At 37.7% G+C, this 12,878-nt stretch overlaps 1 protein-coding gene across 15 annotated transcripts in view; it reads left to right on the plus strand.

The window, feature by feature from the left end:
- Window positions 1-12,878, plus strand: part of LOC128704207 (uncharacterized protein C18orf19 homolog A) — a 96,149-nt gene that overhangs the window by 73,207 nt on the left and 10,064 nt on the right. For 13 of the 15 annotated variants that reach the window (XM_070099027.1, XM_070099029.1, XM_070099023.1 and 10 more), the window contains 2 exons: window positions 710-855; window positions 1,850-2,207. In XM_070099027.1, the coding sequence (XP_069955128.1) occupies window positions 710-855; window positions 1,850-2,207 (504 nt within the window). Of the gene's footprint in view, window positions 1-709; window positions 856-1,849; window positions 2,208-9,633; window positions 9,856-12,878 lie in introns of those variants that run through there. The other 2 variants (XM_070099035.1, XM_070099037.1) reach the window with 2 other exon arrangements.

Here is a 12,878-nt window from a genome sequence, read left to right on the forward strand (position 1 = left end):
AGAAAAAGTTAGCATATGAGAAGTTTTTACAAAGTAGAAGTGATGCAAGGAGGGAAGAGTATATGGAGAAAAAGAGAGAGGTTAAAAGAGTGGTGAAGCAATGTAAAAAGAGAGCAAATGAGAGAGTGGGTGAGATGTTATTACCAAACCTCTTTCTACACATAGTTCAATTAAAGGCCTCTCATTTTCATTTACTCCTGCCACCTCTTTTAGGTCCCCAACCACAAGTACTCTCTCACTTGGTTCAAAACTCTCCATGCACTCACTCAACATTTCCCAAAATCTCTCTCCTCCAGGTGCATAACCCACTTTTCACATCTAACTGTAATTTTACTCCACATAATCCTTGAATTTATACATTTATATTCCCTCCTTTCCTGCCATAACTGATCCTTTAACACTGCTACTCCTTCCTTAGCTCTAATTCTATTAGAAACCCCTGACCTAATCCCATTTTTTCTCCCCATTGAAACTCTCCTACCTCCCTTCAGCTTTGTTTCACTTAGAGCCAGGACATCCAGCTTCTTTTCATTCATAACATCCACAGTCATCTCCTATCATTCGTACTACATCCAAGGACATTCAGACATCCCACTTTGACGGTTTTCTTCTTATTTTTAGTGTGGGTTTAGCCTCATTTTAAATAATGACAAATATTAAAGTACTATTCATTCTAATAAAATTTTCATTATGTATTTATTGATTACAGTGGTGTTGATATAGTTCCAATACTGGAGAAGTTGGGAGCAGGAGAGAACATTTTGTCTCACTTGCAGAACAGCAATGCAGGTTATTATGCTATTGCCTATGCTATGTACAAAATTGCAACACCTGCAAGATATACTATAACAATAGGTAGGTATTAAGTTTTTTATGAATTGTGTACTATATTAAATTATAGTTACCTGATACTGAACTAATTGGTGTTAACCCTTAAACTGTCCAAACATAGATCTACATTCACATGCGTAGTGCTCCAAAAGTAGATCTACGTTTTTTTTACATATTTTCAAATCTTTCACTCTTTCAACACATCGGCCATATCCCACCAAGGCGGGGTGGCCCAAAAGGAAAAACGAAAGTTTCTCCTTTTACATTTAGTAATATATACAGAACAAGGGGTTACTAGCCCCTTGCTCCCGGCATTTTAGTTGCCTCTTACAACACGCATGGCGTACGGAGGAAGAATTCTGTTCCACTTCCCCATGGAGATAAGAGGAAATAAACAAGAACAAGAACAAGAACTAGAAAGAAAATAGAAGAAAACCCAGAGGGGTATGTGTATATACGCTTGTACATGTACTTTTTTGGGTCACCCTGCCTCGGTGGGAGACGACCAACTTGTTGAAAAAAAAAAAAAAATGTATGTGTAGTGTGACCTAAGTGTAAGTAGAAGTAGCAAGACATACCTGAAATCTTGCATGTTCATGAGACAGAAAAAAGGACACCAACAATCCTACCATCATGTAAAACAATTACAGGCTTTCGTTTTACACTCACTTGGCAGGACGGTAGTACCTCCCTGGGCAGTTGCTGTCTACCAACCTACTACCTAGGATATTTTCAAATATAACAAAAAAAAAAAAAAGTAGATCCAAGTTTTTTTACATGCTTTGAAATGTAAAAAAAAAAAAATGAAGATCTACGTTTTTTACATACTTTCAAATATTGAAAAAACGTAGATCTTCATTTGGACAGTTTAAGGGTTAAGAGTAAGATTGTTGTTCTCCATTTCTTAAAAATAAAATACTCTGGCAACTTGGCCTTCATATACATAAGTTTACTTTCTAAGCAAATGTGCCAGTAATTGCATTATTAAATTACAAAGCATTTTCTACTGCTATTTTAGGTGGAACAACACTAGCAATCAATTACTTGAAGAAGCGTGGTTACATAAAGCCTGTGCCTTCGTCTGAGAAGCTCAAGGAGATGTATGAAGGTAAAAAGGAGGAATTCATTGAAAAGAAAGAGGAAATGGTAGGGAAGTATCAGGAGAAAAAGGGTGAGCTAGTTGACAAGTATCAAGAGAGACGAGAGGAAATGGTTGAGATGTATCAAGGAAAGAAAAGTGAAATGGTACAAAGAGTATCAGATAAGAGGGATGAAATTAAGGAAAAGGTGTCAGTGAAAAGGGAAGAGTTGAGAGATAAAATGCTGGAACAGAAAGAGAAACTTGATAATATAAGGGATAGTATGAGGAAACGAAGGTAAGACTGCAGCAATTGATAACTTTATGCTTTTTAAGATACCTTAGAATGGTATTATGGTGTATACGTTATTTTGAAAGGTAGTAAGATACTGTATGTCATTCCTGGTATTGGCCAATCACTTTACCATATTTATATTACATTCTTGTACTGTGCTATTGTTTGTAAAGTTTGTCCTACTTTTCATTAATATTTATTTACATACTTCAATTTTCTCTATTTAGTTAAGGGATCATTATGAGCTTTATGATCAAAGACCAGAAATATGATGGAAACCTGATTGACATTCGAAATGTTGCTGTGATGTAAACAATATTTATGGAATAGGTTTTTTTTTTTTAATACATCGGTAGTCTCCCACTGAGGCAGGGTGACCCAAAAAGAAAGAAAATTCCTAATAAGAAAATACTTTCATCATCATTCAACACTTTCACCTCACTCATACATAATCACTGTCTTTGCAGAGGCACTCAGGTACGACAGTTTAGAAGTCCCTCCAAACTGGAATAGGTATTTTAGTTTAATATTTTATATGGAGTTGACTGTCAGTAAGTGGTAGTAAAAAATGAAGATATATTCGAAAAGAAATCAATCAGATGGATGGGTTTCCACAGATTTTTTAACCTTTTGACTGTCGCAACCCCCAATCCTGAGGTGTCTCCTGGTGTTGCAAAATTTCAAAAAAAAATTATTTTTTCTTATGAAATGATAGAGAATCTTTTCCCGATTGTAATGACACCAAAAAAATGAAATTTGATGGAAAACTGACGGAATTACGCTCTCGTGAAGTTAGCAACCTTGGCGATATTTACAAATCTGCGATTTCACCCACTTCGAGCCCTATTTTTGGCTAATTCCATTATTCCAGTCGAACAAACTCATAGCTATTTCTTTAGAACTCTATTTTTTCTATCGACTGAGTACAAGAAACTGCCCATTTACCGATTTCAACTGCCCAATAACGTGGTCAGAAATTTGCAATTTGGCCAATGTCACGAAAATTAAAAAATATGACAATTTCAAAATAAGGTCCAGAATGAACAATGCAGACATTCCTGGCTCTAAAATAACATTTTCTTTGTTTATCAGTCACGTCTCCAGGCCCCTCTGATATTACTCTTGCTTTCTATTTTGAATTTTTATTCAAACAAAAAATAGAAGATATACTATTACGCAGACTACTGCTATACTGTAATAAATAACAGCAACCTATTCATGACTGCATATTAGAATGGCTAGTTGGACATTTATTGGACAATGACATCATTTGTTTACTTTTGAACATTGGCAAAAATCAAACATTTCCCCTACTTTGAGCTCCATTTCCAGGTTTCTTTATAGTAAAATCAATCAAAATCACCTCTATTTCTATAATATTCTTTCCATTCTATCAAATGAGACCAAGAAAATGAGAATACAACCATAAATACTATATGAAAATAGACCACAAAGTTGGCATTTTAATTAAAAAAACGGTCTGAGTTTTTTTTTTTCTCATGCACTGCGTGCTCCAGGATTTTTTTTATATGGTGCACACTGACCACACAGACCCATTCTCTCACATGTGGGCCTACCAGCTTTCTCCTGCTTGATTTGAAGCCACTAGAATTTCTGAGTATATATACGTCAAACACGGTACCTCGTAAGATGTATATATACGACTGCGACAGTCAAAGGGTTAAATAAAAAACAACTCCTATTAGCGCAGACACTCCTGTCTTTCACTGTGGTAATAAGCAAGATATAAATATTAAAGTCTCTAATTGTACTGTATTTTCCTTGGTATGTTTTGGAACATTGTTAGCTTATTTAAACATTATTTAAGATGAGGAAACCTTATTGCAAAAAGTATTTCTATATATGGATATGGAATTGATAGAATTAAAGTGCTCTACAATCCGAGATGCATTTCTCAACCATAATATTCTGCCTTCAATTTTGTTTTTCCCAATGAAATTCAAAGGAATGTACAATACTGGTGAGTCCTTTTCTTCCCTTTCCTCTGTTTTTCTTCCCCTTTCTCCCGTTTCATCTCTCCTACTCTTTTACCTTCCTCCCTGATTCACTCTCTCCTGGGGTGGGGAGGCAGAATGGTTAAGTAAGGCAGCAGTATCAGCAACTCCTATTTTATCTGACACAACACATTAAGTATGCTTTTACATATGCTCATAGATATGTTAGGGGGTATCAAGTGCTTATGGGAAGGTAGTGGAAAGAGTGTTTGCATGGCCATTTCATGTGGCAGTGAAGAATTATGGTACAGGAAGTATGATTTGAGGCTCTACACCTCAGCTGTTCATGCATTTGAGTCACCCTGCCTCAGTGGGAGACGGCTGATGTGTTAAAGAAAACAAAATTGGTTCCAGAGTGCACAGATCTTAAGTCACTGATCTTGATTGTTCAGTATTTTTACTGATGATTTTCCCATGTAGGATTCAGAATATAGTGTATATACTTTTTTATGATGCTTGTTTAATTTAGGCTTGATGCACAATAATTAACTTGAAAATCAACTGTGGAATTTCACTAAAAATGTTCTCAGTAAATTTTCCCACCCAAATGTCTCTTCCTTTTAGGCTTTCTTTCTTATAAATGAAAATATTAATGAGGTTAGATCAACTTAGAGAGAGACGATCTCCGAAATGCAAATTGAGCTTGAATGGACGGAGTCCCAGGTCTCATTTGAGAATTTTATGATACAGGATAATATGACTTGAACCAGTGCTAGATTTACAGTGCTGAAGAACAATGTGCCTTAGTGCCTTATTATATGGTACTCAACCTCTCATTATGTACTTATTCACCAGGACTCTCTCTTGCATGGGGGAACCAACCATTTCATGGCAGACCTTATGGGCTTGAGACAGCTCCATAGAGCTTCACCTGATTTTGTTGACCTATAATCAGGAACTAAGGATTGAGGGAGAGTTTGCCCCTCTTCATTTTTTTTTTTTTTTTTTTCAACAAGTCGGTCATCTCCCACCGAGATAGGGTGAGCCAAAAATAAAATACTTTCATCATCATTCAACACTTTCACCTCACTCATACATAATCACTGTTTTTGCAGAGGTGCCCAGATATAACAGTTTAGAAGCATATATGAAGATGTATAACATATCCCTCCAAACTGCCAATATCCCAAACCCCTCCTTTAAAGTGCAGGCATTGTACTTCCCATTTCCAGTACTCAAGTCCAGCTATACAAAAATAACCGGTTTCCCTGAATTCCTTCATTAAATATTACCCTGCTAACACTCCAACAGCTCGCCAGGTCCCAAAAACCATTCATCTCCATTCACTCCTATCTAACGCGCTCACGCATGCTTGCTGGAAGTTCAAGCCTCTTGCCCAGCAAGCATGCGTGAGCGTGTTAGATAGGAGTGAATGGAGACGAATGGTTTTTGGGACCTGACGAGCTGTTGGAGTGTGAGCAGGGTAATATTTAGTGAAAGGATTCAGGGAAACCAGTTATTTTTATATAGCTGGACTTGAGTCCTGGAAATCGGAAGTATAATGCCTGCACTTTAAAGGAGGGGTTTGGGATATTGGCAGTTTGGAGGGTTATGTTATATCTCTTCATATATGCTTCTAAACTGTTGTATCTGGGCACCTCTGCAAAAACAGTGATTATCTATGAGTGAGGTGAAAGTTATGGATTCTGCTTCACTTTTGACATCCACCACCTTCAGTAGTTCTCTGAACATTTTGGAATGCAGGATTCCTCACAATTCACATGAAATACAGACTCATTCCAGTTTGGTTTTTAATCTAGACTGACATCTAATCAAGGTTGTCTTGATTCCACTGGAGTAACATGACACCCTGTGAACAATGCACTTATGAATTTCCTTGCCGGGTCTGCAAAGAGTCATAAAGAAAATTGACTCAGTTATGGGAGGTGGAGGTGATAAATGAGTTTTCATCAACTCTCCACTTTTCTATTTGCATGTGTCAGTTTCTCTTCCAACAGTAGACTCTACAGTGGTGGGTCCAGTCCATGAATGTACATGGATGATTTTTAATAAACTTGACCCTCCTCTTCCACAGGTGAAACTGTGGGACTGGAAGAAACTGAATGCCAGACATGGTGCTGTTGTGCACTTGGGTCTCTTCTTGAACAACACCTTTCTTGGCTAAAACTTCATATGTGCTCTTATATCAACTCCTTTCTTTAATCTTACAGTGAAGGCACTCTCCTGCAGGGTGAGCCAAATTCTCCTTTCTCCAGGGATAATTGATTGTCTTAAAAGAGATCCTCTTAGAACATTGTGTTGGCATATATTAACTAAGCCAATTTTCTCCTGGAACAGAATACCTCCTCTACTCAGAAAACAGTATTTCTTGCTTTTGCTTCAGGAACCCTTGTGACTACCCTGCATGGTTTATAGTGATTGAATGAGCTGTCATACACTTGATTACCAAAACACTACACCACATATACAAGATGTTAAGATCATGGATTTTCTAGGAAATTTCGTGCTGTGTACAGTTATGAACTTAAAAAACTATTTCTTATTGTCCTTTCTATTGCCTGACAACTCTTCTGATGAGCCTCTCCTTTGCTCCAGATTCCTTTCCACCTGGATGAAATGATTTTTAATATATGCTTACACAAGGCAAGGTCTCCTTACACTCATTGTAAAGAACTATGACACCAAGGGTTGGTCTGGGCTGCTCATGTTCTCCTGAATCTCATCAAGGAGGACATTAAGATGACAAGTGCATCAGTGTTCTCTCACCTTTCCAATAATGTACTTCATTCGGTTTTTGATGTTGCATTATTATTTTTATTTTATTATTATTATTATTATTATTATTATTATTATTATTATTATTATTATTATGTAATTTTTAAGTGGAAACAGTTTGTTACATTGTAGTCTGAGGAAGCCTGTATAGTAAATAATATAGGACCATTGTTGAGGCTCCAATACAGTAGTTGCTGTTGCATTTAAATAACATAGATGGATTAATTCTGAAGCTCCAATTTAGTAATTGCTATTGCATAAATTAGTTATGTGTATTAGTTGTAATAAATGAGGCAAGTACTCAGACTTGATAAGTTAACATTAAAGTAGCTGGTTTCTTCATTCAGTTATAGCAGATGAATATTTACTTGATTCTTCCCATCCGTTACCACACTGTGTGTATGTTGTCTGCTTCATAAAAGGAGGTGTCTTAAAAGCATTCTGTATATACTAGTGTATATAATAAAGAGATAGTTAAAAATTTACTCTTGATGATATGTTTTTGTGTATCCCAAATAATAAGGACGAAGTAACGGCAGGTGCAGGGAAAGTTTCCAGTGTGACAGTGCTTCACTCGGTGTCGAATTCTATGAAGCTATTGATTTGAGTTGTGTGAGAGACCTCGCAGTGTTGTTGGTCCACGATAGTGACCAACAAAATTCTCCATTAAATTGCAATTGGGCTTTTGGGAAACTACTTGAGCAGCTACATATTAGTCTCACATGAGTTGTATGACCGTCTCGTGGAGAGGCACAGTGTGTCACTGAAAGGATTGTCAGGTGGCCCTGGCAACCCAACATATTTGTATTGATTGCCCCATTCATCAGATAATGCATCAGTATGCATCATTTCACACACTTTCTCTGACACCCTGACATGCTTAATCTGCCATCCTCTCTGACAGTGTTGCCTTTGCTCTGGACATTCTTTGCTGTCCTAACTGACCTTGTGTTGCTTTAGCAACTGTAACTCTGCCTCTCCCTCTTACCCCTCTATCACTTTCCCTCCACCCTCACTGGTTTAGCATTTTTCATGAATGATAATAATATGCTTAGACGTTCGTTCAGACAAATGGGACATACATATATTTAGGACTAAAAACAAAAATAATCTCCATTTATCTAAACAGTAGAGCTGATATTATTTTGTAAGCATCCATTATTAATATGATTACCTTCTTGAGGACGAACTTTAAACCCACTGGGGGTCATCCAGTACTTGGGAATTAGGAGGCAATCAGGTTGATCTAAGGAAAGAACGAATAAATCTAAGCCCTTGGATCGAGAGCCAACCACTGGCAAAATGGCACCACCCTCGAGGGGTGTAAGCATGCACTGTTATTCTATAAGTTTTTTAAGCATTATTACTAGTGAAGTCATAGAAAATCTTAGAGGTATTTAAAAATTGTTTTCCCAGTGAAATTTCAACTTAATAGACTAATAATATGAAGGAAATACCTGTAAATGACAAATGTTGGCTAAATTCACATGAGATTATTTTTCTATGATTGCAATAATTACAGACAGTTTGGATTTAACAGATTGTGTCCATTAAATTCAAAATAATTTACCCAGCGGACAGGAAGAATAAATGACAATTTTAGTTTAATGGACTTTGCCACTTGTTTCCAGTTGTTGTCCAACCACCAATTGTGTCCATTAAATGTGACTTATATTAATCCTTTACCGGGCATGTCCAGGAAAATGCGAAATTTGAAATGTCTTTACTATGAGTCGATAGAGTATCTCAGTGTAAGCAAACCAAGTTTATATACATGGATTTCTGTTGAAAAGTTTTTGGCTAAATTGCATAAATTTGATGCCAGTAAATGAATGGGCCTGCTTGGCAAAGGGTCCCTGATTCCAAATACGTATTGCAAAGTAAGTATTTCTGTAAATTATTATATAAAGTAGACAATATTAAAAACATAAATATTCAGGTTATTTTTATATAGCCGGACTTGAGTCCTGGAAATGGGAAGTACAATGCCTGCACTCTAAAGGAGGGGTTCGGGATATTGACGGTTTGGAGGGATATGTTGTGTATCTTTATACGTATATGCTTCTAAGCTGTTGTGTTCTGAGCACCTCTGCAAAAACAGTGATTATGTGTGAGTGAGGTGAAAGAGTTGAATGATGATGAAAGTATTTTCTTTTTGGGGATTTTCTTTCTTTTTGGGTCACTTTGCCTCGGTGGGAGATGGCCGACTTGCTAAAAAAAAAAAAAAAGTATTCAGGTATGAAGGTATTCAGAAAATATAAAGATGAACCAAAAATCAGCATTCTTCTTCATGAATTTCCTGAGAAAGAACAGTCATTCTAGATGATTGTTTCTTAGAGTGAAAGCCTATGAAGCCATTTTTTTTCCCCTTCTTAATATATAGATTTACTTTATATATGACACAGGAAAAAGAGGATGTGACAGTATGTTTCTTTGTGCTGCAATGCTTGCGTGTAAACTTCTTGGCACTCACTGACCAATGATTTAGCATAGGATCGTACTTCACACTGTCATTAGGCCATGGTGCAAGTTGGTACTGCATTGTAGATGGTATTTTCAAGCTTGACAAATCATGTTCATCTTTGTCAACACTGGAAGCATGGAAAGTATGCTTGTTGGAGATCATGGAGTTGTTCTTATTCTGCTGCATCTAAACTTTCGTGCTTCTGATCTTGCAGTGACGAGATCTCAAGCTGAAAAGCTTCAGTGGCATGCATATACAGTCAGAGTCATTATGGATGTCATTCTGCTCCCAGTCTGTGTCAGCTTGAAGAGCAAGTTCATCATGAAGGTGGTCTTCAGGGTATTCCATGATGCTAATGTACCTATCGTTTTGGGCTACTCTGCTTTTTGGCTAGCCTAGCTTCTTCCTCATCATCACTTCACACATGTACATTCAGAGGCAAGTACTCTTCAGCAGAGTCAAACAATTCCAGGTCAGCAAGCTCAGATACAGGTTTTGCCTTTTCTGTGTACCGCAAGCCTATGCACAGTGGCATAAACATACACTACTTTTCTTATCAAGAAAAGAAAAGTATTCTTGTCTCTTTCTCTGTGCTCTCTCTATTTGTGATCCTCAGTTCCTTGAATCAGAAATTTCCACTCTTCATAATTCATTTTCCCGTCTTGGCTACCCTTCCCATTTCATAGACTCTGCCTTCTCATATGCTAAATGGACTTTCTTCTCTCCCAAACCCTCTACTCCTGGGAACTCTCCTGTCCTCTGCCTTCCCTACATTTCCAGTCTTTCTAATCTCAACAACTCCCTCTGTTCCTTAGACATCAAACTTACTTTTCACCAGACTAACACTCTTCACACTAATTTAGTTCATACCTCTTCTCCCTCTATAGATGCTCCTGGTGTCTACTCTATTTCTTGTTCCTCCTGTCCTCTTCAGTACTTTGGAGAAACTGGCCGATCTCTTTCTGACAAACTTAGTGAGCACAGAAGTAGTGTTAGGCTTGCTGACACCAACAATGATTTTTTCTATCATGTCAGAGATCACAATTATCTTACTGAGTGGTCTTCTGCTAAAACTGTCTACCCTGGTTCTAACTTTCACAGTTGCCATCTGGCTGAATCCTCTCTTACACACTATTTTCCTTGTATGAATCTTAGTCCTGGCTTTGGCTTTGTAGATGCCTTCCTTTCTATTACATTGTAAAGTGCTCCAAACCTCAGAACACATGTGACTTAACCTGATTCTTTTTTCCCCTTCTCCCTCTTCCCATTTCCTCTTTCCTCTTTGGGTTTTCTATCTGCTGCCTTGGGTATTTGTCCTTTATTATTTTTCCCCCTCTGTGTTCTTGCTCCTACCCTCTGTGGGCCCCTAGCTCCCTTGTAATGCTCCTCTTTCTTAGTATTTAACTGACTCCACTGCTACTACTACCTACCTCTCTTGTCCTGTCCCTGTCTGCTGGCCTATATATATACTCCCTCCTTCTCTCCTTTATGTTAGTGTCACTTTATAAATGGTCCAAGTTGGACCGAAACGGCGTTGTAAGCTCCTCTCTTTTATGTGCGGGATGTTTGTGTATAGCTCTATTGACCACTTAATATATGATAGTGTAAACATGGTATCAGGCTTTTATATGCATTTGAAAGTGAAAAAAGGTTTTCACTTTACAGCGGTAGCCCATTACCTAATCTGCTGTATAAGCAGGGACACTCCTGTATCTCTCTTTAATGCCAGTGATGCAAGCACTCTAATCCCTTTCACCCAGTTGGCCCCCCCTCCCTTCTGCTTTCCTCCACTTGTACAGTAGAACTCCTGTATCTGTGAGGATACGTTCCCAGGACCGGCTGTGGATACCGAAACCGCGGATAGTAGGAAATTATGCACAATAAGTGGAGAATTATCACTTTTTCATTGATGAGAAGCACTTCATGGTTCCTCTTAGGCTTTGAAGAAATGTCAGCTTCTCTACTTTGGGGCCATTATTATGCAAAATTAAGAGGTATTTTTGGGCCACAGTAAACCATGGATAACAGACACTGCGGATACTTAATCAGGGTATGGGGGTTTTACTGTACTCCATTATTGTCTGTATCATTTCAGGAAAGGGGAGGGGGTGATAGGATTTATATACTATGAGATGTATATCTCTTGGTTTTGTGTGTGTGTGTGTGTGCGCGTGCGTGTGCGTGTGCATGTGCATGTGCGTGTGTGCGCATAGAGTTCTTATTAATCCTTACTCTTGGAATTAAAGTATTCTTGATTGATGGTGAATAAGTGACACAGCCTTAATGACTGTCATGTAGTTGATAAACTCTAAACCTCATTACTCGTTCAGAGGACGGGGGTGATCTTGATGCTGGTGGAGGGCTATTGATCCAAGAAATTGAAGTTACCCTTTTCTTGGATTAAGCCATAATTCCTCAGGCATTATGACTCCTACAGGTTTAGTAATTTCACATAAAATATGAAAACAAAATCTGCACCATGGATTGTGCACGCTCTGAGCGCCAGTCAGCAATCATCGTTGGTCAGGGAAAGTCCTTGCGTTAGTCACCCATTATGGAAAATTTTATTAAAGTTTGTAAATGATACTCACTGCATGTCTCATAGATTGTGTGGGAGATGAACAACTTGTTTAGTGTGCTTAGCAGTGTGAGGAAGCAAGTGACTGACTAACTGACACGAGTCAGTTATGCATACATAAGTCAGTTTTTAGTACAGTAACTTGGTTACCCAACAGGTTTGGCTCACAAATACATTCCATTAAAGAACAGCACCTACTCTTGCATCACTTCCTTCAATCCCACATCAATGTGAGGGTATGGAAATCTTGTCTTTTTATTTATTCAGAGGAAAACAGGCTTACAGTTAGTGAAGCTCTAAATCCTGTGTTCTCTGAGAATGTTAGGCAATGCTGTACTGTAGTAATAATCCTTTGACAAAGCAGGACACTTTGCAAAGATCCATTATATGAGATGCTTTAATCACACAACGTGAAGCGTTGTTAGAGTTGCATACTCATGAAAAGAACTTGAGCAGTGATCCGAATCTTTGTAGGAATCTGTTATCCGATTTGCTATAATTTACCTGTTCCACTCCTTGGATTTGTATATGCATTGTTAAAATATCATATCGTTTTACTTGTGCTGTATGACCTATAGGAGTTTAAAACGTAACATGACTATAATAATCCCTCTTCACTTAACCTTGGTCTTAGCCAAACTAATTAATGTAATTAATGTGTGTAAAGGTAGAAAGTTGAAAGTGAACAAAGAAAAGAGTAAGGTGATGAGGGTATCAAATGATTTAGATAAAGAAAAATTGGATATCAAATTGGGGAGGAGGAATATGGAAGAAGTGAATGTTTTCAGATACAGTGGACCCCCGGTTAACGATATTTTTTCACTCCAGAAGTATGTTCAGGTGCCAGTACTGACCGAATTTGTTCCCATAAGGAATATTGT

This window comes from Cherax quadricarinatus, chromosome 66 (genome assembly GCF_038502225.1).
Source record: "Cherax quadricarinatus isolate ZL_2023a chromosome 66, ASM3850222v1, whole genome shotgun sequence".
NCBI classification, from domain to species: domain Eukaryota; kingdom Metazoa; phylum Arthropoda; class Malacostraca; order Decapoda; family Parastacidae; genus Cherax; species Cherax quadricarinatus.